This window comes from Lycorma delicatula, chromosome 9 (assembly GCF_047948215.1).
Source record: "Lycorma delicatula isolate Av1 chromosome 9, ASM4794821v1, whole genome shotgun sequence".
Taxonomy (NCBI): domain Eukaryota; kingdom Metazoa; phylum Arthropoda; class Insecta; order Hemiptera; family Fulgoridae; genus Lycorma; species Lycorma delicatula.
Genome location: NC_134463.1, coordinates 8,234,359 through 8,257,341, shown reverse-complemented (window position 1 = coordinate 8,257,341; position 22,983 = coordinate 8,234,359). Strand labels below are relative to the sequence as shown.

The following is a 22,983-nucleotide window of genomic DNA, read 5'->3' as shown; positions in this document are numbered from 1 at the left end:
AATAAATATATATATATATAAATTATTTATATATTATATACAATATGTATAATATATTACATAATATATATAATACATACATATTGTTACTTATATATTCTTTTTATTACGTGAATCTTAATCTTTATAGATAAAAAAAAATTTTTTCATGTAAAATTGCCAAATTGTAGGATGATAAATTACCATAAAAAAATTTAAACAAGTAAATTTTTAAGTTTGATTAGAACAAAATTAGAATTTATTATTATTTTTATGAAGTTGAATTTTTTAATTAATCTAACAAAATAGCTCGTACATTATATGAAAAATAACTGCAATAAGAATTAAATCTAAAATGCCTGAATTATAAAATGATTTTCCTTTCACTACGAAAGTCAAAGTGTTTTTTCTTGATTATATAAATATCTGTTAACTTTTAAATAAATATAACAAGTGAATTTATAATGAATTACAGAAACATTGATTTACACTGAAAAAACCTTTTATCTTTTATCAAGATATAAACTTCTCTTAACAAGATCATGTTAAAATTACTGCTACTTCTTCAACTATCAAAAGAAATAATAAAAATTTCAGTTGCAACAAAAAATTATGAACAATTAAACATTAAAGTCTTTAATTATTCATTGAATTAATTTAATTAATGTAATTATAATTATTAGATTATAAATTATAATTAAATAAGTTTAATTATTCATAAAGTGTTTAATTACAGACTAATTTTAATTTCAGTAATTTGTTCAGTATAAATAAAAGTGTTTAATATAATAATAACAAAAAAAAATCCAAGCTGTATAAAAATTATTAATTCATAAATAATTTACATTTTATTACAGTATAAATTAATACCATTGCATTACTTTACATTATTATATATTATAATAATCTAATGTAATAAAAAAAAAAAAAAAAAAATAATGTAATATACTATAACCTGAAGGTTTTTAAATATGTACGTACAAAAAAAAGGTTTGAGGACACTTAACCAGATTGGTTATGCTACCTTAAAACTTTGTTATATTTAAAAAAGAGAATATTAGCAGTAGAAATCTACATAATTTTTTTACTTTTTTAATTTTCATTTATCACTCAGATCAATCCGAAAAGAAAAAGTTTATAATTAATCACTTCTCCTCACATCCGAGACCCTTTTTGCTGTAATACCTAAAATCACAATAAAACATACACATATATAATTTACACATAAGTGAATAACGTAGACAACAAATAGTAACATTTCACATCTATGGTTTCAAAATATCAGATACAGGTAGTGTACACAAACACGTTCCCATGAGGAAACCGACATTAATTCACAGGTGTATTACTTTCATCAAAATAATAAATTAAGTTTACATAAGCACGGGTCAGGAAATGCTCTGTTAATGAGTTATGGCTGGTGGAAGATTTAGTCTGCAATTTAGCTACCCTGGTGAAATGGAAAATTTTTAGGATGTTAATTGAGGAGTGAAATTAATGGTTTCTTATGGTTTTTCACGTAAAAAAGGGAATAAAATAGGTTCCAGAATTGTATCACCATTAGTTTTCATGATATCTGAAGTAAATCTGAAAAATTTATTCTCTGAAAACATATTTTTTAGGTTTACAGTATAATAACTTTGTTAAATGACTAATAAATACATAAAATTTATTAACAAAACTAGCAGAGAATTTAATTATAAAAACAGTGATGTAAATAATTTCAATAAGAAAAATAAAAATAAATCAGAAGTTATTAGTGAAGTCAAATTTTATGCGCTTTTAAAAATGTGTTTCTGTAATAGAGTTGGTAAAACATCGATTATTTAATTGAAAATTATAATTTAGAACCGTATTATTTTTTGAAAGAAAGGTTAACGATTATAAATGAAAAAGTAAGTGTAACTAAAGTGGTAAAAGGGATATATTTCATAAATTCAAATAATTGTCAAATACTGTATTTGAGTAAAATAATACTCTAGCCCACTACTGTATATGATTAAAAGTTACGGGTATCCTAAATTTATTGATGTAAATGAATTGAATATGTGCAACGCTGAATTATCAATAAGTTAAAATTTAAAAAAATAAACTTAATTTGTCAACGGTCAGGAAAAATAATATTATCACAGGTGATATATTGATTTGGGTAATAATATTATATTGTATATTAATTATAATTGTTATTGTATATTGAAATATTTAAAGGAAAACACACCTGTGCCTGATAATCAACCCCACAGGTTTTATTTAGGAATGGGGGAGTTATGTTATAGTAAAATCCTGATGCATTGCATTCCATAGCCATGTGTGCTTTACATCACTTAATATTTAGAAATGTACTGTACGATGGAATGCAATGCAGCTGCATCCTGTATAAAGTGTACAGAATAATTATCTGAATAGACTATCGTCGAGTAGAGTTCTATTGCAGTACTCGTTCGATGTACTTCATCATCCTATTTAATTCATCATTAACATATACAAAAAATGATGTTACAAGTTAATTATTTACAGTTAATGTATACCAATTGTAATCATGTTAATAATTGTATAAATAAAGTTCATGTTTGATTTATTAATCAATTTATTAACAATTTATTAACCACCGATTATAAAAAAGTTTTATGATAAATTAGAATTCAATAAATTATTAATGAGATAAAATTTGATGCACTTTTCATTTTTTTTTTTAAATGTATATATGTAATTTAATAGCTGTATAAGGAAGTCATGTGGTGTCCACATCAGATTTAAAAAAAAAGTGAGATGCCATTCAAATTTTCAAATCAAGAATATGCAGATACTGTTTTCGTTTAGAGTTTTACTAATAGAAATAGCTGGATTTCAATATGTGATATGAATGAAGATTTCTGAATAGAATACCTACTCAAAAAATGTCTTCCTTACTCTTCAATAACTTACAAACTAATTGATCTTTACTAATGGTTGTTTTTTCTATTGAACGTCCTGTAGAATAGCCTGTAATTGATCAAGAAAATATCATTTGAATGATACAGTGCAGTCAACTCAGCAGTTGCCGAATTTCAAATTGAACAGGCATAGCTCGTAGTACAGTCTGGAAAACACTAAAGAAAGAGAACTTTTATGTTTATCATTTGCAAACTGTTCAAAATTTCAACCGGATGACAGTGAATTTTAAAATTAAATTTTTGTTGATGGGTACAAGAAAATCAAAATATTACTTTATTTTATTCACTGATGAATCTAATTTTATAAGAAATGACAAAGAATTTGAGGAATAGTCACAGATGGCCAACTGAAAATCCGAATGCAATTAAAAGAGTCAAACTTTCAAACCTGATTTTCAATAAATGTAAATGATGTGATATAATTGTGGACCAGTTAATTGGACCATTTATTTTTCAAAATCACCTTTCTGGTAAGCTGTACAAAGATCTTTTACAAAATTAATTGCCAGTTCTGCTAGAAGATATAATTACTGAAAAAAGGCAGCAAATGTCATTCTAACATGATGGTGCACCACCTTATTAATCACAAGACGTTGGACAGCGTTTAAAGTTAAGTTTTCTGAGCAAATGAGTTGATCAAAGTGGGTCAATTAATTGGCCACCTAGAATCCTCAATTTAAATCCCTTGGACTATTACTTTTGGAGTCATTTAGAGGCACTTGTTTATGCAGAAAAAGTTAATTCCAAAGAAGAATTATTGAAATGAATTTTAAATGCTTTTGAACATATTGAGAATGTTTGTGAACCTATAAGAAAAGTTTCCTTTGATGTTATACGTCGCACTAGATTTGCATAACAATCAATATCATTTTGAACAGTATCAGTAAGGCATGAAAATTAAATTTAAAAAATAAAACAAAATTAAATACAATAATTTTTTTTTTAATGTACAAAAAATAGGCCATTTCTAATGTGTAAGTCATTTCATTTACTTTTTGTTGTTTCTTCTTCAATAAAATACGATTTTTTGAAAATGTTTATTTGATTTTTTATTGGAATTATTTAAATCTCTATTTTTAGAATTAAATTCTCTACCAGTTTTGATAAATTTTAGGAATTTATTAGTCATTTAACAAAATTATTGTATAGCAAACCTAAAAAAACAGTTTTTAGACAATTTAAGTTTTACTACAAATAACATGAAAAATACTGGAGATACAGTTCTGGAACCTATTTTCTGTAATTTTTCAAATCAAAAACCATAGGAAACCATTAATTTTGCCCCTCAATTAACATCCTAAAAATTTCAGTACAACTTCATTTCACAAGGGAAGCTGAATTCTGGGCAAAATCTTTCGCCAGGCATAACTTGCTAATGAAGTATTTCTACACATCTGTTTACGTGAACTTTTTTCATTACTTTACAAGAGGAATACATTTGTGAAGTATGTCGGTTTTCTTCTGGGACACCTGTATGTATATAAATTTATTATTTTTTTAACATAATTAAAATGTGAACAGGATGGTCAGTCAAAGAATTTAATGACAACACAATATCTTTCTAGAAATGTTTTTTTCTGTATAATTCCAACTGTTGTGTTATAACTCCTTACAATGTTTTCAAGAGTTAGTTGATAGCATACAATAAGGTGTATTCTTCTATTAGTATTCTTAATGGTGCATTCCTCATTTTGTTTTTTAATTTTAAATAAAAATATATGTGATTATTGTTTTGTATAATTTATAAGAATTCTAGATTTGTTCATAAAATTCCCAAACTTTAAATTAAATTCCCAAACTTTAAATAAAACTTTAAATTCCCAAATTTTAAATTATGTGGTAGACACTGCTACTACAGATTGTTTAATATGCTGAGACCTAGCAGCAACATTGGATAGTTATCCACTGAAAACTGCAATGTAATATTTTGTTCAGTCACTATACTAAACCTGTTTGTGTCGAGTGTTGGATGAACCATGTAATTCTTATTGCAGTAAATTAGAAATGAAATTCCACAAGTCAAAACTTTAACTAAAAAAAGATGGGTATTTAACAAATACAGCATTGTTTACCTTTTTTTATTAATTTTATTTATTTATTTATTTATTTTTTTATTGTTTATTTAAAATTTTGATTTGTGATTATTTATTTTATTTTGGTGTTTTTGTTGAGTGACTTTCATGAGCACTGAATTAATGTGAAAATTTTATGTTTAAGCTGGGAAAATCTCTTATAGAAACATTTGAAATGTTATAAAGAGCGTATGGGAATAAGACTTTAAACAGGAATCAAATGTATAAGTGTTTGAAACATTTTGAAGATGGCTGAACTTCAAATGATGATAATCCTTCAGGCTGACCACCAATGAGTAAAATTAATTAAGTTATTGCAAAATTTACAGAAATCATTCATTCTGTCATTTAACTGTTCATGAGATAACTGAAGAAGTAAATATTGAAAAACTTTCCATAAAATTACTTTGCAAAATTTGGGTATGAGTTGCATTTTCAGCCAAATTCGTTTCTCTCATATTTTTGATTGATGATAAAAAACAGAATTGAGTTGATGGAAGTCAAAACCCTAAGAAATGAACTAATGAGGATGACAACTTTAGAGATATCATTACTGGAGATAAGACATGGGTGTATAGATACGATATTGAACAAAAGCTCAACTAAAGTTTGTGCCACAAGGGTGGCACAAACTTTAGCAATTAAATATGAAGTTTAATGGTTAAAGTTTTCAGTCAATTAACATCATAAAAAAAAATGACTAGCTGAACTTTGCAGTGTCTAAAATAAAAAGCTCCAGAAATGTTTCAAGGAATGAAAGAAACATTGGGAGCAAAGAATTTTTTAATAGAGGCGACTACTTTGAAAGTGACAAGGCTGGTTTAAAAAGTACGGGAATTTTACAATAAATCTTGTACATAAAATTTCAGTCTTTTGCATGATATCTTTATCACCAACATCATAAATATTTAAATAAATTCTTAAATGAAGTAACAGCAAAGTTTGGTTTCAACAACCAGAAGTTAACTTCAGCATTACTAGTTTCTATCTACATTCTTTAAAAGTTTATCTTCATTTATTTCTTTATTAGGGATAGGCTAAACAAAATTTAAAGTAAAATTTATATGTTCATTATCAATACATAAATCTGACCTAACACAATGAAATATTTCTGGAGAAGACAATTTTACATGCAACAGAAGATGTTTATTCATTCTCTTCTATGATAACACCTAACAGCATATGCCATAAAAGTACACTTTTTTTTTAATAATTAGATTGTGTGTATAGCGCTCACAATGAAATTATTTTTATAATTCTGTTCATTATATTTTCTACTCAAAATTACTGACAGAAATTTCAATTTAACCAGTTTGGATTAACTGAAAGTCCTGATTTTCAAGTTGTTTGATTAACAAGTTTATATCATACACAGAAAGAAAAATCCTTTCAAAGATGATAAAAAACAATATTAAAATTCTAAAGGATTTCCCATACATAGTATCTACATTAACGTATTATAGAAAAATGTTATAGTACTAACGGTTTTCTTTAAAAAATGCATTGTTGGGGTGCAAAAATTTAGTCTAAGACAGTAAAACTGCCAAAAGTTCAGAGAGACTGTCTCGACAGTGAACTTTAAATTTAAATGAAATAAGTCTAATAGTTTAAGTGCCAAGAAACTTCTAGATAAAAAATCATATTGTAACATTAACTAAAAATTATGTTTTTGGATTCTAGTGGAAGATAAATTTTAGTCCAAGATAAAACGGAAAGTAGAAATATAATTTTTGCATATTCATATTTCATGTTTTATATACTTTATAAATGAAAAAGTAAAGATATTAAACATTTCATAAAAAATTCATCTACACATTACATTAATAAAAGATGGTCCACACATTGAGTAAAATAAGAAATAAAGTTCTTAACAATGTATTTTTAGTAAATTATTGTAAATTTAATGATGAATACTGTAAACTATGAAAAACAAAATATAGTGAATTTTGTGTTTAACAAAACATTGCTTTTACTTCAAATCGTTTTACAAAGAGAATTTATACTATACAATAAAATAAACCCAAAATAATTTTCTGATTTTGTTCTTGTACGTATTGTTACATTAAAAGGATATGTTTTATCTCAAAATTCATTCAGTTTTATATATGTAATAAAAGAAAATTAATGATTAAGATATTTTAAATGATTAACTTTTAGTTTAAAAAAATTAAATTATTATTTATATTTAATTCATGTCTATAGAAAGTCTCTTGATAGGTATAATTAAAAGTTGATCTTTCCTTTAACAGAAAGTATTTCTAAAACTATGTAAAAAGCATATTTATGCCTCCTCGACCATACAACCCACAGCTCAGGCGATAGATTCCTTTCACTTTTTAATCCTGCTCTGCTGTAAATTTAATCTTACTCCTAGTAGTTCAGTCACAAATCTTTTTAATTGTTACATAATGTAGCATAACGGGACATATGTTGACAATTATTTATTTTTATCTAATTTAATTTGTGAGGTGATATCTATACAAAAACAGTAAATGTTATTTTCAATAACATCTGTTGTTAAATAACAAAACAGGACAGTTAAAATAAATGTAAGTAGCTATTAAATATATAAAAAAAAACTAGTCAGCAAAATCCAAAAAGAGCTAAATAAAATCAGAAATATAATAAATTAGATAGTGCTTTTAGCTGATAACTGCACTTTTACTCTGTATGCTGCAGATTTAAAAAAAAATTAATATGTACGGCTTACTTACACTTTTAATAAATAAAATTCTGCCTTTTAAAATCCATAAATTTCTTACAATAATCAACTTGATTCACTTCATACAATTAAACAATATGATCTTACGAAAAGAGTACATAATTTAAGTGAATTACCTATTTCAAAACATTACAGTTTTATTTAACAACTATTTTATAGTTATTTTGATGGAATGTACAATATTTTTTCTCAAGTAGTTTTAAGACATTTATTTTTTGTTGAAACTATTAGTAAGGTTTATACAGAATAATTTACAAGGATTCAAATTCATTTATTACAAAACAGTACAGAGTATACAATGGAACCTTCCACTAATGGGCAAATATATGTTTATTAACGAGAGGTGTCTGCTATTGAAAGATATAGCACTTATACTTTGAATTTTTTACAGCATTGCTCCAATCAAGAAAAAAAAAAACATGCTTGGTAGAATAATGGCAGTGACAAATTCATAAACGAAAGACAAGCATGCAAAAAAGTAATTCCTCAAACAGAAAACAACAGATTAACCTTATTCAAATTTGCAATGAAGTTAAAAAAAAAAATTACTAACTTGGCTCAAAAAATTTAATAAAAAACAATTCAAGAAATTTCTAGAAAATTTTTATATAACCATGCAAGCCTTCAACTACAAAATGAAGATTGCATACTAGCTCACAATTGTAAAATATTAGCCAAATATTCTATAAAAAAAAATGAATTGTGAAGATATTAAAAAAACGACTTAAGTTCAAAATCAAAAAATACCAACAAAGAGGACTCTAAACCCCCAGATATCAAAGTAATCCAGGAATTAACAATCTAATTTAAAGACAATAGGAAGACAGGTGAAAATCTAATAGTAAATTTGGAAAGAAAAGCTACCATCAATGTCAAACATTCACTAATATATTCAAAGAAATATGGGAAAAAGAAGAAACACTGTCAGACTAGAAAACAGATTTTTATAAATCTACTCCACAAAAATGGCTCAATAACAGACCCAAATAATTACCACAACTGATCCCCAATTTTGAGGATAACAAGGTGATTTTAGGAACATAGGTCATGCACTGAACATATTTTTAACCTCAAAAATTTCATGAATTATTGTAAACTTACTAATAAAACATACGTAATAAGATTTATTGACTTTCACAAAGTAAATAATTCCATTGACAGAGCGTCTCTAATATTAACACTAAAAGAATTAGGCAGAGATAACAAAACTTTAAATATTATCAAGAGTATCTGAACATACACATATTCTTAAGTAAAATTTGTGGAAGAATTATCAGAACCATTTCTAATCAAAACTGGAGTCAGACAAATAGTGGATTATTACAAAGTTTATTCATCTGCACTAGAGAAAGTAGTCATAGAATGGAACAAAACCTAAAAAAGAACAATAGGAGTAAAATAGGGATAAAAGAACTAAAATATAATTGACTAACATTTACAGATGATATGGCTCTTAAAGTTAAAGATTGCTCTGAAGCAGAAATACAGATTAAAGAATTTGCCAAAATAGGATCCAACATCTCCTTCAAAAATACCAACAAACATAAAAACTCACCCAAAAATATAGTAATTAAAAATTTAAAAATTGAAGGAGTTGAACACACTTTAAATGCTTAGGTGAATAAATCAGCTGGAACGCATTAGAAAAGAAAACAAGAAAATCTAGAACACCAAAAATGGAATTAGCATTTCAATTAAATAAAACCCCATATAAAAAGTTACTATAACTGAACTCAAAAATTAAACACTATAAAACAGTAATAAAATTAGAAGCCCTATTTGCAGCTGACAGCCTAATGCTAAGCAATAAAGGAATTCTAAATAACTTAGAAAAGAAAGAAAGAAAAATATTCCATTTTGGAAACAACCATTTTTGTGGAAAAACAAAAAAACACCCATTTTTGTGGAAATTTATTAGGCCCAAAATTTCAAAATAGTGAGATAAAATTAATTCCCAATAAAAATATGAAAAATCTAAAATCTGAAAAACTCTCGGATCGGATCGAAGAGAAAAAGGAGAATCAGTTTCATATTTTTAGAGTAAACAAACAATAGACTTGCAAAACAGATATTTGAATTCTTCAAAAATAAAAAAAAAATAAAGGCAAATGGTTCTAACAAACACAAGAAGACTACAGTAAATTAAATATCACAAATGAAATAACTGAAAACAGTTCCTATATGAGAGTAATACTAAAAGAAAAAATCTTCCAAGAAAAACCAAAATCAAAAAGAGGGGTGAGAATCTATTTCAGAGAAATATTAACAGAAACAATAAAATATTCCAAGAAAAACCAAAATCCAAAAGAGAGGTGAATATCTTGGAAGAAAGAAAGAAAACAATTCCAGAAAGAATGAAAGAATATTGGATAAAACAGAAAGCAGTGAAAAGACAAAAAAATAATTGATCTAATATACCCCAAAGTGGGCATTTGGAAAAAACAGAGTTAAAGAACCACTTTTTAACATTTTTCTTTAAGTCAGAATTTTAGAAGTACCGAATTATAAATAACTTTATTTGACTTCTACTTCAAAAAACTGAATAAAAAACTGAATTTTTTAATTATGTTAGACCAGCATAAAAAAAAACAACAAAAAACTATAAGAGGAAGGGCATTAAGTCTTTTTCTCAAAATGTGAAAAGAGGTTTTGGTACTTGGTTATCTGAATGCCACCAATTTTTCACCCTTTTTTTGTTAAAAACTACCATTACAACACATCTTTATTTTAAATATCACTTTTTTATTAATAAGTTGGATATAAAATTTGTATTCTGTAATATTAATTAGATGAGATTAGGAGCATTAGGTTAGGTAATTTAACTAACTAATGATTCTGTGTACTTAACTTTGTACAATATCAACATTCCCGTTCACTAATCTCATCTAATTAACATTCAAGTTTTTAGGTAATTCAAAATCATGTTATTGCAATAATATAGAAAACTTAAAACTGAAAATATTTATTTCTAATGAAATAATAATTAAGATAGTATTATCAATAAAAATAAATAGTAATGCAGATAAAACCACAATACACAACAAACAGAATAGTGTCCAGATAATCAACAAATACAGAGGATTCTTTTATCGCTAAAAGAGAATGTTTCATAAAGATAGGAAAGGTGAAAAATTCTTACTGAAAGATGGGCCGGTCAATTTCATAGTCTAAATAGCATAATATAGAACTTCACATTATTCAATTTTGTAACAATAATGTTGTGGTGCTACTGGTATCCCGAAACAGATGAAATTAATGTTCAAGACAGTGCGGTATTAAAAAACTTTAAAACATAAAGATACTTATCTGTGTGGCATGAAGTATGATTTATTGTTAAGTACAATACAACTCATAGTAAAAATATTGAATGTTTAAAATAGTTAATTTTTTTTTCAAGATGATATCCCAAATATTTAATCTCAGAAAATTATTGAAAAACCAAGCATAATATTGTATAAAATATTTATTTAGCATTTAAAATACTTATTGTCATGAAAAAATTAATTTTTTTAACTATTTTGAAAATTTTAGTCATTCAAATAAATAAAAAATTAAATATCTGACGTTTGTAAAATTTACCATTAAATGAAACAGTAACACACAAATAAATATCAACTTCAACAATTGGTTTCATAAATTTAATTCCATGTAATTTAAATTATTATAAAATTAAGAAAGTTAACACTCTAAGCAGTATGTATTAATTATTAGAGTTCTTAACACAATACTAAATTATTTCTAAAATAAAAATGAAAAGGTCCAAGGATTGATAAACTGTATTTATTTAAGGAAATGGTTCTGCAATACCATAAATGTTTCAGGGAATTGCAACTTAAAATTAAAAGTGTGACGTTTTAATAAACTAATTTTGAAATGTCTCAGCAAAAACAATACTGTAAATTGTCATTTTTTTTATGAATATATGTTTATTTGTTGGCTAATGAATGCTAAATAATGACCAATCTTGGTATCATGGTTTACTTATTATACACATGTATTCTTTCTCTGTAATTGGTATAACTTATAAGTTTTAGAATAGGATGCCATTACAATTTTATTTTATATTTTTAACAGGTTTTTTCTAATTAATGCCGAGTAATTCAAAAAGAACTACACAACTTTAAAAGCAATAAATATTTATTTAGGTAACTTACAGATTAGTTTGAGATCTCATTTCATAAACATATTAAATTTTGACTCATGCAGTTCATTAATATAAATTTTACAACCAGTGCTACCACCAATGTTGTTAAAAATGGATGCATTTACTGGTGTGGAGTGTGGATGCTGTTTTTTTGGTTTCACGATTTGCAGTCAGCAACTACAGTTCAACGTAATTTTTGTAGAGATTACAGTAGGGAGCCTCCCAGTAGGCATACAATTTCCTCTTGATACCAAACCTTCGTTGAGATAACTTGTTCTGTTAAACATACAAAATCAACAGGATGCCCACACGTCCCTGAAGCTGCTGTAGAACAATTCAGAGAAAGCTTTGCACATAGTTCAAAGAAATCAATTTGTATGTCACATGTGACTGTAATTCCACAAACAACTGTTTGGTGCACTTAAAGCAATACAAACTAACCATGGTTCAACAAATTATAAATGACAAAGTTGCTTGGCTGCAGTTTTGTGTGGAAATGATGGATAGAATTGCAGAAAACAGTACAATTTTTAGTGATGAGTCAATGTTTCACATCAGTGGCAAGGTGAACACGCATAACTGCCGAATGTAGGGTAGCAAAAAAATTCATTAAAAATCAGGTTTATGTTCCACCCTTGCCTGCTGATCTTGCTGAGCTGACTTAAAATTAATGTCACAGCTGCAGAGGTAACGCCCGACTTGCTAGCCAAGTCTGGAATGAAATCGACTTCAGGTCGGATATAAGTTGCATTACAAATTGGTTCGACATGGCTTCCAGTTGAGAAGCCATATCACACCAAAGTGAATGTTAGATGATAAACTTGATGTGTTTTTCTATAAATGACAATTCAACTGAATCTGTAAATTATCTCAATAAATTTTTATACGCTTTTAAGTTGTGAACTCATTTTTGAATCACCTGGTAATATTATTTACTTTTCTCTATTAGTAATCATTTATAATATAATTCCTTTTTATATTTGCTTTTGGTGTCTGTATGTTTTTTTTTTTTTTTTTTTTTAGGGGGTTTTTAGAGGTTTTTTAGGGGCATCAACTACTTTGGTCATTAGCCCCATCGCACTTCAAAAAAAAAAAATAAAAAAGGTTCAAATATTCACATTTTCATGAAAAAATGTTCTTCTATAATTTCAAATCCAAAAATTACCGCATAGGCTTTCCTTTCGGCCATCCTTTCTTGCGTTTTTCCATTCTGCGAACGGCCTCAACTTCCGATGACAGTGTGTCTGAGGCTTCGGACATGGCATCGTCTTCTATTTCTGATGCCAATGACGTTCGCCGGCTTACATCAGGTGATGAAAGCTTCATTGGTGCTGTAAGCATCGTTGCGATTGAATCTAAACTCACAAGCGATGCACTTTCGGCGGCTGATGAACTTGATTCAATGTCTAAGGCTGTGCTAGGGCCGGCTGATACAGATGCTCTCACCACAGTTGTTCTCTGAGCTTTTGGAGCCTCTGTATGTACAGTTTTATTATCGTCTGTGCCTGGTGCTTTTTCAATAATTGATTGCACCTCCATTTTGGTTGACTCAGATTTTTCCTGTACTCTTGTCACAGTATCCTTAGCTTTATGACTCGTCATCGGAGTGATCTTTTGGTCTTTGTCAGATAAATCAAGACTTTTCTTCATTACATCTATTGATGGCGTTATAATCGAAGGTTTTGCCGGTTTTTTAAACTGCGCTGGTACGGGTCTTATGTCAACGACGTCAGTCCAGGAATGAGCTTTCTCATGTTTACTTTGTTGTGTCTGATGAGTCGACTCGATCTTGGAATCAATGATTCTTTCTATCATTGTCGCGAGACTTGGTGCCATCGTATTAAGCAACTGCTCCACGTTGATTTTAGATGTGGGGGGAGCAGCAGCTGCTTCTGCGTATGTAGTCGATGGTCTAGGTGTACGTAGATTGACAATCTTCTTTGCTTCAGGGTAGCTAACTTTTTGAAGCGTTTTAACTTCCTGAATGCCTGTTTCTAATTTGTGTACTGGGCAGTTCTTAGATCGACAGTTGTGGTGCCCTTTACAATTAATGCAGACTGGAGGGTCGTACATAGATCACTCTCATGTATCTTCATTCCGCATATGCAAATTTCCTGCGCTTCACATCTAGCTGCAGTGTGTCCGAAACATTGACACTTAAAACATCTCATCGGCTGCGGAATAAATGCCCGTACATCAAGCCGATGGATGCCAGCTCGTACCTTTTCAGGAAGATTTGGCCTATTGAATGTCAAAACATGTGAAGCCGAAGGAAGAATCTCACAATTTCGTCTCATAGTAAGTCTGCGACAATGTGTCACTCCCTGACTAGACATTTTTTGTACTATTTCTTCTTCACTACAGTTAAGGAGATCACGGCAAACAACAACTCCTCTGGATGTATTAAGTGTACTATGCGGTTGGACAGTAACCGCAAATTCACCGATCTTCTTCAACGCCTGGACTTTCTGGCTTTGCATGTCGTTGATAGTTTCGACATGTAATCCATTAAATGTCTTACGGATTTCCTTGACAGGACCACCAGCACAATTGGTAATCTCTCTAGCAATTAAGAATGGACTTATCTTTTGGAAGTTACCATTCTGTTTCATAATGACCAAAAATCTTGGTTTGGGAACATTATTTCCAAACAAAGCTCTTCTTAAATCTTTACTGATTTTATCAAGATCATTTCTCATCTTATCACTCTCCTTACTTTTTTCCTCTTCGCTTGTGGCGAATCGGCGGTTTCTAAACGAGGGTGTTTACGTGCACCCTCTGCCACGTTAGTTTGTTCAGGAATATTCATGAACATTTATCCCTTCTGTAGCAAGGCTAGCCGCCGGGGTACACCCCCACTCCAGGGCTACTAACCTTGGAGGTCCGATCCGGTACTCCTGTGGAACCGGCATATGTCCTGGCAGAGAGCGGATGCGCAATCTCTGCACTGACTCCAGGCTCCTACTCACTGAAGCTTTCAGAGCTCCCATGCACCGACATACATGGGCACCATTGCTACATGCTTGCCATCGCAGGGGGCATGTGGACAACGGAAGGTTATCCGTTACACCTGCAATAACATTGACCCTGGCCGCCATATTGCCAGCTCTAAATTTGGTATGTGTCTGCTTCCTAATCATTTAATTGTTCATATCCTGCAGGTAGCCAAAAAGTCCCATCCATCTGGTGACCTGAAGATGGAAACAGGTCAAAAAGGGTAATATATCCGAAGAATTTACTCGGAGCCACGTTAGCCAACTATAAGTATTGTACATAAGTACAGCTGTTACCGCCCTGGACGTGGAACATAGATGTTGTGTTCCGGACGTGGGGATTACCTACCTCAGGGCAAGTCTGTATGTTTTTGTTACTTATACGTTTGAAATGAACAGCTTATTTTTGTAAAAAAAAGAGAAATAAATAGAATAAATAAAATTTTACTTAGGTAGTGGAATAGAATTACAATAATATTTACATTTTCTTTTAACAGTTTCTTTTTGTTGATTATTAATATATATATAAAACTTTTTTTTAAATTATTTACAATGTATTTTGAATGTTTCTATTTTCTTGTTGAATGTATATTTATATCAATATTTTTTATGAATTGCATCAAAATTCAGATATTTTAAGATTTTGAAATTTATTTTTAAGAAATTAACTTTTACATAAAAAAAAAGCAATTGTAATTATATATATCTAAGTAGTAGCAATTATCTACATTGATTGTAAGGTTAAATTAAAGAAGCTTATAAGTTCTGTTTGGCCTCAATTATCTCTACAATCAAAACTGACAAAAAAAAATGTTGTATGAACTTAGGAATGGGAGTACATAACATGTAGTGAGGTCTAGAATAAACATAAATATGCTCTATTGTGTATGAGCTTATTTACTTTTCAGTGGAGATCTAGCTTCCTTTTTTCTGTTTAGCCTCCGGTAATTACATTTCAGATAATACTTCAGAGGATGAATGAGGGTCATATGTATGAGTGTAAATGAAATGTAGTCTTGTACAGTCTCAGTTTGACCATTCCTGAGATGTGTGGTTAATTGAAACCCAACCACCAAAGAACACCGGTATCCACGATCTAGTATTAAAATCAGTGTAAAAATAACTGACTTTACTAGGACTTGAACGCTGGAATTCTCGACTTCCAAATCAGCTGATTTGGGAAGACGTGTTCACCACTAGACCAACCCGGTGGGTTAGTGGAGATCTAGCTAATAGTTTTCTATTTAACTGAATACTTGCTCATTCTGCAGAATTTTTTTTGAGAAGGTTTTCATTAAGGAAGTTTGTGTCTGTTCTCAAACAGCTCATAAGTATCTTGAGGAATTTATAAAATCACGAGCTGTTCTCATCTTAAAATCATTGTAAGTAACACTTCCAAGTAATCATGTTCCCATTCTGGATAAAATAATCTGATTTCCTGAGGAAAAGTGTACAGGAGAAGCACTCACTACATGGAAGCAACTTAAGTGGTCCTTAGTTTTATTTCATGGTTCCTGAGTGGATCATTCAACTTTTTTTTAATTTATCACTTTTCATTTTTCTATGACCCTTGTTATCTAGTGTTCAGTAAGTTTGAAATTTAATTTAAGTACCAAATTCTTAATTGAACATAATACTGATTAATACTTTTTAGACGGGGTAAAATAATACCCCCAAACCCTATTAATTTGTATAACTAAATTGGAAATGCTAGTAACATTTTTATCAGCAATAAACCACACAACAGATTACAACTATTAATCTGTGAGTGCTGTTTACACATTTATAAGTTATTTAATCGTTAGTGTACTACAATTTTAGTTTCCAAAGAATACAGTTTTATAAATCTTGTTATAAAAAAAAAAACCAGTTCAAATTTACCATATAATCTTAACTGAATACACTACTGATACCTCATCTATAAGTAAAAATATAACAACAGTTAGTTGATAAAGGTATTGACACGACAAAAGGGGCAATTATATCAATTAAAAATATAAAATATCATTTGCCATTAAACCATGAATTATCTATATCAATGATTATGAAACAATAAGAAAATAGTGATAATTAAATAAAAATCACCTTAGCTCTATCTGTGGGTTCAGTCTCTTTTGAATCAATACTTGGACCATACTCTCTTGAAACAACACATAAGAACTCTGATTGATCTTCATTGCCATAATTATATTGAGAACCTATATTAATAAGCTGTAAAAAAAAAAGTAAGTCATTAAAGTCATGAGCCAAATAAATTTTATTATATAAAAAATATATATACAAATGAAACAGGAGTACAATTATAGTAAAATGTTATAAAGACAACTTTCTCTCAAACCTTCTCTATCAGTTGATGCAAAATTTAAAAGCATTAATAATATTAGAGGTTTTCAATAATATAAACATGAGGTATCTGAAAAAAGGGTAGAACATCAGTTTAAAAAGAAAAAAAATTCTCTCACAGTGTCTAATTCGGGCACTTGAGAGAATTTTCAAAATTCTGCCACTTAAATGGCATAAAAATAAGACTACATGCTATTTGCAGAGTGAGGCTTTACACTGTCATGCAGAATGAACAATATCTTTCATGAGCACTGCCTATTTTGAACTGTTCTCTGAAGGCTTCATCAATATTTCACAATTAATCCCTGACATTATTGTTCCCAGTTCTATGAATTCTGTCAACTGCCTTGAAATGTAAAAAACATTGTAGCCCAATTTTTTAATTTGAGAATATCTGCTTGATTTTTGTTTCTGCTTGTTGGGTGAATAAATGAACCATTTTCTCACACAGATACAATTTGAAACATTAATACCACAGAAATGAAAATAACTGATGAATATTGCCAGTGCCATGTCCTTCAACTTGGAAAAAAGCAAAAACCAAATTGTTTAGTCACAAGTCCCATTACTATATTTCCTAAACTGCTATTTTAACAACACTGAGCATAATGGACAGTAAATTAGCACATAATAATACTAAACATTGCTAATTGCTACTATTGCACACATACTATGTTGGTGTGCCAAATGGTTTATCTTCAATAGCCAATCAGAAGTCATTTTAGAATAGTATTCATAGATTTACAACTATCCTTTCGAACTAACCCAGAGATGTATTTCTGTTCAAGAGTTAAGATGTTTTATAAATTGGATCGTTAAAAATCAAATGAAAAGGCTATTAAATTATGTTTTAATGAATTACTTTTAATCATCTAATTGTAACTATTGTTTTATAATTAAATAACAAATAATTTAAATTATTCATAAAACTACTACAGTATGTATAAATTTATGGATTTAAAAAAATATATTACACATCATGAGTTTTTTCAAAGAACAATGTGTATACAGTTAATAAATTAATATATTAATTTAAAATTACAAAGCGGTATTGGAAAGTTACTGAACTAGGCCTAAAAAATTAAATGTGATCACCTGTTTACAAATGTCCACCTCTCCTTCAAAATAATATCCTTAGGAGTGTTTACAACAATTCCAGTATCTTTCACACCTCAAAAACATATGTAAAATCTCTTTTCTGGAGGCCATTCAGCACTATCTTTTGATATTTTCTACATTGTCAAAGCAGTAAATACTATACTGTTCTTAAAAAAAAAAGTGCATCATTTAAGGGTGTGTGAGCAGATTGTCATCGTATAACAGCCAACTTTTTCCCACAATTACGATCTTTTTTACTAGATATCTCTCAAATTCCTCAAAAATCACTTCAACACCAGCAGGAAAATTATTTGTGAATAGTACCTTTATTGTTTAAAAACATGATGGACATGGATTTTGTTGTCCATCTGACTTACGTACAGTGCTTTTTTCATTCCTGGTTACTATAAGCTTTTTGGCTGCAATGATTGTTGTATTGTCTCCAAATTGTGGCTGTAAACTCACTTTCAGCTCTGCTTATGACCCTTGAGATGAAAGCAGAATCGTTATTAGTCATGGCTATGAAACTCATGAACATGCCATTGCTTTTAATTAAATTGACAAACTTTGTAAAACATGATGCACATTAAGATTTGTAATAAAAATTTCTTAGCAGACCCTATGAACAATTCTAACCATGTCACACAATGAAGTGATGGTCCTCACGGATAAGTTTCCAAATTCCAAATTTTCTTCACGTACTCTAGTGTTTTGCTTGTAAAAGGTTGCACTGAGTGATCATCATCTTCAAGTGACAACCTGCTCTGAAATAAGCACTCCATTCAAAACTTGTATTTGACCTAACAAATGGTGTTTGAAACTTCTTGAAGCATTCCAAAAGTCTCAGTAGCCAACTTGCTAATTTCACACTAAATTTTATACAAATCATTCATATGTAACATTGCAGATGAGTAACAAATATAAGGTTATAAAATTGAGCGTCTAGACTGGGCATGGACATACAACATGATGCCACTAAGCAAACTAATAGAGTGGACTTGGGAATAATGACTTCCAGTGTCCGATAGTGTACTGTCGCAGTGTAAGTTCTGGAGATAGTCTGATATCACTTCATATTTGTACAGGGATAAAAATTTAAAATTCTAGATTATCATGTAAAAGGGTCACCTATTCTATATAAACAATATAATATATGAAAATGAATTTTGTGCAGAAGACACTTTTTTTCACACAATTGATTCCCATAGAAAATAATTTAAGCAAATCACCCCATTATGTAATTTGTATCAGTTTGTTTATGATGGTTAATTACATTCATTTAAAAAAATACGAAATCTCTTTATCTTAACCCTCTTAAATACTGAAATTTTGTATGTTGTACCTTAATATGAGTATATTACAGCAAATAATAATAATAATAATAATATATATGACATAAACCCAAATTTTGGAGTTTTAGGTTTGTAGTACAGTAGCTGTGTTAAAAAACTAATAAATGTGAAAGATTTAGTAAAACTTGTAGAGAATTTAATTCCGAGAAAATTAATGTAAATACAACCAATAAAAACTTTTAAAAATTGTTTTTTTATTAAAGCAAAACAGATGAAAAATAGACAGAAAATGATATTATTCTTTATGTAACTAATAAACATTATTTTTAAAAACAAAAAGATTCTAATTACTGAAAATAATTTTTAAAAGAAATAAAAAATCTATAAAACACTATTTTAGCCTTGTATATTAAATAATTTACACAGGTAAAAAATAATAATTACATAAAAAACTAAAAATGTATGTTACTTCAGAAATATTTAAAAAAAAATTATTGTATAGATTGGCAACACTGACACAGCTGATCAAAAATTAAAAAAAAATTGTTTTTAAGACACCAAATTTTGTGTTTTATGTTGGATATCTTAAAGATTACTGGAGTTACAGTTATGGGACCTATTTTATCCTATTTCCCAACTCAAATTACATAAGAAAGTACAAACTTTACTTCAAAATTTGGGTCCCTAAAATTACAGTAGGGCTTCATTTTATTAGAAGAACTGAAATCCAGGCGAACTATTTTGCTAGCTGTAACTCAAAAACAAAGCGTTTCCAGACCTATGTTTACATGAACTTTTTTCAATATTTTAACCAATAAAACATGTTCTGAAGGTTTCTCCGTTTCTTTGTGGGACATTATAACCGCTTTAAAATTTGCAACATTGACACACTGCAATTCTGGAAAAATAGGTATAATTTAACATATTCCTACTGTTTTTCTTTAAAAGTAAAGCTATTAAAATAAAATAAAATTTAATATGGTATAAGATTGAATTCTTTTCTTTTAATAGTTAATTAAATAAATTTTACAAGCACAAGCTTTTTCTTTTGAACTATTCTATAAAAGCAATTTTTATGATATAAAAAATAAATTCATCTTTTTTATTATCACATTTATTATGTATGAAGGTAAATAAAAAATAAACAGGTTTTTATTTATTTATATAGTTTCCTGCTTTAGAAATACATTTTTCCCAGCAAGAAGGAAGGTTTTTTTTTATCTTTTCTCAATTTATTTATAAATTGTTGCTCTCCTAGAACTTCTTTAAGCGGTCCAATTAAATGAAAACCGCAGGGTGATAAGTTCGGGCTGTAAGGAGGATGATCAAGTTGAATCCAGTGCATTTCTTCTAATTTTGAGAATATTAGAGCTGCAGTATGGGGCCTGGTGTTGTGGAGGAGGATGGCCTCTTGAATCGGTTGGTCTCATCTTTTGCAGCAATATGCAGTCTTCACCTTGTTCAACAGTTTGCAGTAGTAAGCAGCACTGATTAGTTTGAGGATGGCGATCGTGTTCCTGATTTTCCATTCGTTTTCGTTCTTTCTTGAACTCTTTATGCCAGGCAAACACATGAGTCCTTGACAATGTTTGGTCCCTGAACTGTGCAGTCAATCATGGGAAAATTTTCGTTGCTTGAACTCCTTCATGAGCAGAAATTTTATAATTATGCATTGCACAGTGGAGGGGTGCACCTGTTGCTCCGACATCGTGAACGTTACTGATGAATTGGTTGGGAGTGTGGAATGGCTGGCTCTCTCCACTCCAAATGACCCCACCGAAGCATACTACAAGCATGGCCTCAGTCCTACCAACCGTAGATGCTCAGGAACAAAAATCCTGTTTATATTTGATTTACCCTCATATATTAGCAAGTAACTATAAGAAAATGAAGTTGTTGAAAAAAAAAATATATATTGTGCACAATAAGAACACATGTTAATATTTTTAATACATAAGCCATGCACACCAATACAATTCCATGCTGAGCAGTGATCAATCTGAAAAACTGTAATAAACAAACCAAAACCTATGAATAGTAAATACAAGACTGATTAAGGACATCAAAATAAAAGAAAAAATTCATAAAAATGTATATTTTAAGAATGAAATTAAATATTTAAATTAAATTTGGTAAATGTACCCAACAATACCTTCAAAATAAATAAGATTGAAAATTTTTTAATTATTTAATGAATAGCTGTGTAAATACTACTTTTGTTGAATTATATTTTATTAGATAAAATGTTCAACCTTTTATTACACAAAATGACACCTCATTTGTTCAAGTTGGCTGATGAACAGCTGAGAAATGGTTGAAATTGTTAATGTGGATAGCAAAAATTATGTAGTTTGACAATTTTATGCTTTGATTAAAGAATTTTGCCTGCCATTTTTTAAAATTTTGAAGGTTAATTTTCAAACTTATTTGTTTTTAAAAGATGTAGGATAAGTGTACACTGAATCTCATTTATATGTTTGCTGCGATATGGTGCATATATGTCATAATAGGGAGTTGCTGTGTGCAGGTCGTCATTTGTGTAATTCCAGTACAGTGCGGAACAGTAAGTTATTTAACTTAACTCTTGTGCTGTATGGGTCTCATTGTTGCCATAATGTACTTGACTGTGCGTTATGAGACATAATGTGCCATATGTAATGAATACTTTAATTTGTTTTATAACTAAAAATATTTTTAAGACAATTTTATAGTTTACGATATCTCTCAGAAAACACGTTAACTAACTCTAGTTGAAATAGTTCTTTTATACATATTCTTATTTAGTGTCTATCTTAATTAAGTAAAAAAATAAATCAATTTATTAATTTGAATGATGTTTACAAGCAAGCATATAAACATTTTATGAGAAGTGATTCAGACCCAATTATTTGGAAATAAATGTTATGTTTGTCTAGTATTTATATTATTAAAATATACCTTTGAATGGATGTTTTTTTAAACAAAAATATTTCATTTAAGAATAAGTTGACAAATCAAAACAGTAAGTAATCAAAAGGTGAAAAGGAAATAAAAATGTCACAAAGAGATTAAAAACAATTTGACATGTGGTATGGCACAAATATATACCGAATAAAATTCCAAGGTTAAACAGTTCAGCATATAGAGTAAATCCACATAAGAACTACACGTGCAGTACAAAACCTCAAGATGGGCCAATATGTGCTGTAACGCATAGTGGGTAATCACTACATGCATCATAGTTGTCCGTACAGCAAGATGATTAAGTTCGCTATTCTATCTGCCGCAGCAAACATGTTAACATATCTCCAACTGATCTTGAGATATAAAATTTTAATAAAAAAACATAACAGCAGATAGGAGGAAAATGAGCAAGATAGGATAGAATTTTTCCACAGAAATGTTTTTGTATATTTTGATGTCCTGAA

The 22,983-nt window shown here is 29.0% G+C and overlaps 1 protein-coding gene across 4 annotated transcripts in view; it reads right to left on the bottom strand.

Annotated features, from left to right (window-relative positions):
- inc (BTB/POZ domain-containing protein inc) overlaps positions 1 to 22,983 on the bottom strand; it is a 59,437-nt gene that overhangs the window by 18,055 nt on the left and 18,399 nt on the right. For 3 of the 4 annotated variants that reach the window (XM_075374389.1, XM_075374392.1, XM_075374390.1), the window contains one exon: positions 16,929 to 17,054. In XM_075374389.1, coding sequence (XP_075230504.1) covers positions 16,929 to 17,054 — 126 coding nt within the window. Of the gene's footprint in view, positions 1 to 821; positions 1,165 to 16,928; positions 17,055 to 22,983 lie in introns of those variants that run through there. The other variant, XM_075374391.1, reaches the window with a different exon arrangement.